Source organism: Penaeus monodon, chromosome 5 (assembly GCF_015228065.2).
Source record: "Penaeus monodon isolate SGIC_2016 chromosome 5, NSTDA_Pmon_1, whole genome shotgun sequence".
In the NCBI taxonomy this organism is placed as follows: domain Eukaryota; kingdom Metazoa; phylum Arthropoda; class Malacostraca; order Decapoda; family Penaeidae; genus Penaeus; species Penaeus monodon.
In genome coordinates, this window is record NC_051390.1 from 54493473 (window position 1) to 54499625 (window position 6153).

Here is a 6153-nt window from a genome sequence, read left to right on the forward strand (position 1 = left end):
GTTTTGTGGATTGTCAGTATTTAGAATAAGTATTATAGGTGTCAAAAGAGAAAGTAAATGTTTAGTTACTGAATAGCATGTTCTAATAGCTTTAATATTACCTGCAGTGAATGAGTTGGTGAATGGTGAGGGACAGCAGCCTGGCTTTGGGGGCCAGGGAGGAAACTCTAGTCACATGGGACCCAACCCAGGTAGGAAGTTGGGCCGATTCATGGCTGGGATGCCGCAGAAGCAGCGGGAACTATTCCAGCGTATTCAGCAACAGCACTCTGTCCATGATGACCAAGAGGAAGGGGCAGGAGAGATGGGGGGGATGGATGACTCCGCACCAGGCACTAGTAATGTCAACTGGTATTCCAGCGATGAAGAGGGGGATGGCTCTTCGCCCACTAAGTCACATGCACAAGTAAGGCACAGAAAAAGCACACTTGTACTCAGACGATGAACATACAAGGATTGAAATGTTAGACCAATATTACCTAGCACAAAGAATCTAACGGATTCTTTTATATTTCCCTTTCAGAGTGCAATGCAGTCGTCCAACAACTTGTCCCCAAGTCGGACTCCCCCGCTGCCCCATCAGGCCTCCGCTACGTCGCCATCTCACGGGGGCATGACACCCCCTGGCAGGCCAGGCAGTAGTCCTGGCAACTCTGCATCCTCCACCACTCCAAAGACCCCGTTTTCCAACATCAACTTGGCCAACATCAACATCTCCTCGGACCTGGCAAGTGTTTTGTCAGCTCTAAAGAGTCAGAATGCAGCTAGTACCAATAGGTAAGCTTTTTCTTTGGTTTGGCCATTCTGTGTGGTCTTGGGAGAGGTCTTATCCTCCTGTACACTGCTACTTTTAAGTTTGAAGATCTTATGTTCTTTGTTTTATTTTTTTCTTGGTATTCCAGGTGCATTGCTCTAAAAGATTGAGGATTAGGACAATATTTTTTAAAAATTATTCAGATATTCATTAGTGTTTCTGACATGTAATGTAACTGGAACTATTCACAGTTCTGTGACCAAGACCTTTGGTTTAGGAACAGGTAGCTGCTGTTTTCTGAATGTGCTAAGTCTAATTGATTATTATTTTTTTCTTAATTATTTTTTGTCCCCCCCCCCTTTTTTTTTTAGAATGCACTCAGGCCTGATCTTTTCTGTAATTATTTACTTTTTTGTTTAGATTGTTTTTTTCCAGTTGCTCTTTCATGAAATCGGGCAAGATAGAAAAATGAAATCTTTCATAACTCTTTCTCTTTCAGAAGCAGTGATGAATCAGGAAGAGGGCAGGTGCCGCAGTCCCCTCGGAGAAGAGACCCCAGAGAGATGCCCAGAGAACTGTCTCAAGACATGTCCCGAGATCCCAGGGAAGTTTCACGTGACTTCAGGGACATGAATGAGCAGCGTGACATGCCCAGAAGTCAGTCCCATGGGTCTCGTGACCCTCGGGCTGACTCACAGAGACTCGACTCAGATTATTCCCAGAGTCCTTGGATGAGAGATCAACAGTCCATGGGGGGTCGTTGGGATTCCCAGAGGGATTTGGATTCCCAGAAAGAGGGGAGAAGTCTGCGAGGATCATTCTCTGAGTCGAGAGATTCGGGTGACCTTGACCAGAGGCAAAGGACAGGGGACGTTGACCTCCGAGTACTGCCAGGGATTGAGGACAGCAGACCCCAAGGCCAGGAGGTTAAAGGGTTGACACAGGACACAGACATGAGAATCTCTAGTGAGCCATCGATATACGATGTGGATTTAAGGCAGCTCAATCTGCCTGGCACTTTCAAAGACAATGACGAGGACCCTAACTCCCTTCCCTTTAAGGTTCCTGTTCACACGCCAGCCAAAGAAATTGTTGCTTCCATATCTTCCCACTCACCCATGTATTATCAGTTGGTGAAGGTGTGCATTCCAAAACCAAACTTTTCACATCTCAAAATAAACAAAGATGACCCAAAGATACTTGAGGACCCAAGGCTAAGGAAGATGCTGCGGCGCAATTCCACAGAAGATTCCTCCAAAGGAAGTCCTAGGACACCATCTAGATATGAGTTTGATGGTCCAATGAGTCCTCCACCATATGTTGCTCCCAGCAAGAGTGAGCCCAAACCCACTGAAACGGAGTCTAGAGATCCAAGGATGTCTGGCTCGAGGGACCCAAGGGCTGAGCCACGTGGGGATCCTCGCTCTGAGCCACGTGCAGAACCCAGAGGAGATCCTAGAGTGGCCACTCGGAGTGACCCACGAATGGGGAGTAGGGGAGACCCTAGAACTGAGTCTCGGGATCCCAGAAGCGAGCCGATGGGTGATATGCGCAATCAGGACCCAAGAATGTTTGGTGGCGGCAATGGGAGTGCTATGATGGATGGAGGAGGAATGCCTTTCAACAATATGGGTCCAGGGCCCATGGGAGGAATGATACCACCACGTAATGTGGATCCCAGGGGACGGCCAGGCCTCCTGGGTCCTGCGCCCATGGCTTTCCCAAGCAATGTTCCTCCTGGCATGGGGCCCAGGATGCCACCATACATGATGGGGCAGATGGGACCAGGACCCAACGGTGGTTTCTATCCAGATGAAGGCAATGACATGATGGGGGGAGGGGGGTATCCCCAGGGAGGGCCAGGATGGGGGGGTCGAATGATGTCAAACGACCCCAGGTTGAAGAGAGACATGAGTGATGGAGGCAGGTCCTACACACCACCTCCTGTGTCCTAGTTATGAGCCCAGCAAGGATACTCGTTAAGCTGTGATGTTTGCCATGTTGGCATTTTAGAATGTAGCTGTTAAGTTATTTCATCTGCTATAGGTAGCAGGCCAGTGATTAAGTGGGTATTACTTAAAAAGTTGGCCTAATAATTAGGCTTCAAACTTGTAGAATCAATATTTGATCCCATGTCTGTGTGTTCAAGTAGTGTGCTGTTAAGCACATCAGTGGTGATCATGAATGTGTGAGTGTTTGTTGAGTCATTTGTGTAACTTTTCCTGTGTTGTATGTGAAATAATTCAAGATCAAAACTCAAAAGGACAAAAACCTTTCTTGCTCATCATAACTTTTATGGATTGTAAGTTGTGTGTAATTCTGTTTTCAGATGGATGATATGTTTGCCTATTCTGTGTTTTCTGTTCGTTAGTCTTCCTCCATGTGCAGCTCTGTGGTGTGCGAGGGTCATGCCGATGTGGAATTTTAATGTAGACTGGTGTAAAAAATGTGATCAAGAGGTTAATCTAGTTTGTAAATATCTTTTCTCTTTTGTCACACCAGGCTGGAAATTCCTCATCTTGATGTACCAAACTGTATATCTGTATCTGTTTTATCTGTTCTCCATTAACTCAGAAGTTAAGGAATGATTTATTTCTTGATAATTGTGACCAGTCCTATATATATGTATTTGTATATATAGTTGGGTAATTTATTGCATTCTTATTGTTAATTATTTCAGTACAAAGGGATTGAGTCCCCTCTTACCTATAGAGAACTGTAAGTACCAAGTTTTAATCTGAATTATAAGATAAGATTTCTCGCGTGCTGCAGTGGTGAAGGCGAGTCTGTAATGCCCCAGTAGCTGTTACTTTTTCAGCTTCAGTAGTGGATCACACATTGCTCTGCCTTTTCTTAACATGTACATTGGGCACTGCCTGTATGTGATGAAAACTGCCTACTCTTCAGTGCACAAATCTGTTAAGTTTTTGCAATACCATGGATATTAGGGAGGAAAACCTTGCAATATAATTACTTTCGAGGCGAAAATGTTTGGTAGAAAGTGAAACCCAGAAAAGATCTTTAGGGGTTGTACATTGCTATGATATTAAAAATCAGGTGATTAATATAAGCCATAATATAATTTACTAAGTTAATTGAAAAAATATTGCTTGGTTATTTTACATTTTTCTTTATTCATGCATACTTCTTATGTTTTAGCATGTGATTGACAACTTGTTATGAAAGGAATTTACTGTATGATTAAAATTATTTTGATAAATTTGTGCGAGTTCAGTTGAATATTTAATTATGTGTGTCAGAGAAGATTCTTCCATAACAAGGCCAGTGGCTATTACAGTCTTGCTTGTTACTATACATCTGGTTGTCAGTAATTCAGTATGCAGCCTACAACATTCATAGACTTCTTGTACATGACATGCAAACATTTTAGAGACAATAATGCATAGGTGAGGCAGAGCTACACATTCAGTGGCACAACATACAAATATATAATACACACAATGTACAAAAACAGAGTAATGGACACACGTGTATGCGAAGACCTACAAAACAAAAGAGGCATTTCTCTTTGTGATACTTTCCACTTCCAGATGTAATGGTAATGCAGAGGCTTGTCTAGATCAATTAATTTTGCAATGCCTCAGTGTGGTGTAGGTTACAATTTTTTTTTTTTCTGTTAGGATATATCGCCAATTGATTATTATTACGGCTTTTATTACCTTTTTTTATATAATGAAGACATGACACATCTTGGAGAACAAACAGATTACTATTAAAGGTTAGAACTTGCCACTCCTTTCCTTTCACTCAGTCCCTTTCTCTTCTATTTTTATTCCTTAGCACCCCCCTCCACCCCTTCCTCTCTCATCCCCAGTCCCTTTAATCCCACTGACTCTCCATTGTACCAGATAAGATTAAACAACAGAGACCTTTGCTATTTATTTGCAACTATTCTAGTAAAATTGGATGGACAGTTCTTAATTTGTGTTTTTCTTTTTCCTGTATTCTTAACCATTTGCAGTTGCAGAAGGTTTAACCCTTATAAAACCATCTTGTTGAATGAGATGTGAATTTAATGCTACATAATGAGATATGATTCTGAGAAGCATTAAGTGTGGAATTAGACCTCGTGGCAATTTCCTGTGCATTGAATAAAAATATAGGCAATAATGGTACAAAACACTGGAACTTGTGTAATAAAGTGATTAACAGTATAAAGAATGTGTTTGAGGGAGGTTTAACCCTTGACATTAGACCAGTGAAAAAGTGGATTTTTTTTTTTCTATTCATGTGAAATCCATTGATTTTTTTTTTTTTTTTTTTTTTTTTTTTTTTTTTTTTTCAATATATTATTTTACTGCAACTTACTAAGGAATACTTCTTTTAGAATTGTGCATAGAAAAACCCTCCCTCAAAAGTGGTAGAGGAAAAAAAAAAGTGAAAAGAATCTAATTTTTGTCATGTTCTTTTTTCGCTCTGCTGCCAGCTTTATTAGAGTTTTGATTACTTAAGCATAATATTCAATATTCTCTTGTATAAATGGCTTCAAGATGGTAAAATGCTGCCAACCTAAATATAAATGATGGCAAAAATGATACAGAACATTGACTGTTACTACAATATTTATACATTTAACATTTTTGTCATTCAGCAAGGTTTCGTAAATATCACCATTTACTGAATTGTTAAATGAATATATATTTTTTAAATTCCAGTTCGGTTATATTTTATTTCATACCGTGTGTACTACGTCTTGATAATTATGTTAAAAGTATTACCTTCCCTTTTTCAAGTAACTTAATAAACATTCATATTAAATGCAAATTCTTGGAAACATGAGAAGTTAAAATGATAAACTGGAATAAAATAAATAATCTGAAGCTTTTGTTTTTTCTGAATACATTCTAACAAATTTTCAAAATTTTTAAGGCAAAGCTTGTGGTACAGCTGCTTAAGAGAGTTCCTTAACATGACCTTTCTGTGTATTAATAACTCCCTTATTTATATGCTATTGCCTGCCTCCATGACATTTGGCAAACTTACCTACCCCTTGTAAGTGTCATTGCAGTGTTTATTTAGTCAGATATTTAAATTACAGTGCTAGATTTTGACATGAAGTAACATGGGCATAATAAATTCTTTAGGGGACTATAGTAGCAATGTAAAGATAAATATATCGTCCCTCTATTAAGAAGAAAAGTTTGTTTTAGGAAACTTAAGAGAAAGTGGTATTTCCAATGAAAAGTATATATATTAAGATACATTGGTATCTCCAGTGAAGGATAATAGAGGTAATCACACTATTCATGTAAAGAGTTTTCATTGCAGAAGAAAGTGACCATCTTGTATATGCGCCTCGAGGTATGGTGAGTTCTGGCAGACAGTCATTACTACAGTGCTGTTATGAAGAGTTCTTTGGAAGACACTGTTTTATAATA

The 6153-nt window shown here is 40.0% G+C and overlaps 1 protein-coding gene across 1 annotated transcript in view; it reads left to right on the plus strand.

Moving 5' to 3' along the window:
• LOC119573373 overlaps positions 1-4696 on the plus strand; it is a 17582-nt gene extending 12886 nt beyond the window's left edge. The window contains exons 9-11 of the mRNA XM_037920589.1: positions 108-406; positions 524-777; positions 1254-4696. Of these exons, the coding sequence (XP_037776517.1) occupies positions 108-406; positions 524-777; positions 1254-2709 (2009 nt within the window). The 3' untranslated portion in view covers positions 2710-4696. The remainder of the gene's footprint in view (positions 1-107; positions 407-523; positions 778-1253) is intronic.
• Positions 4697-6153: the final 1457 nt, after the last annotated feature.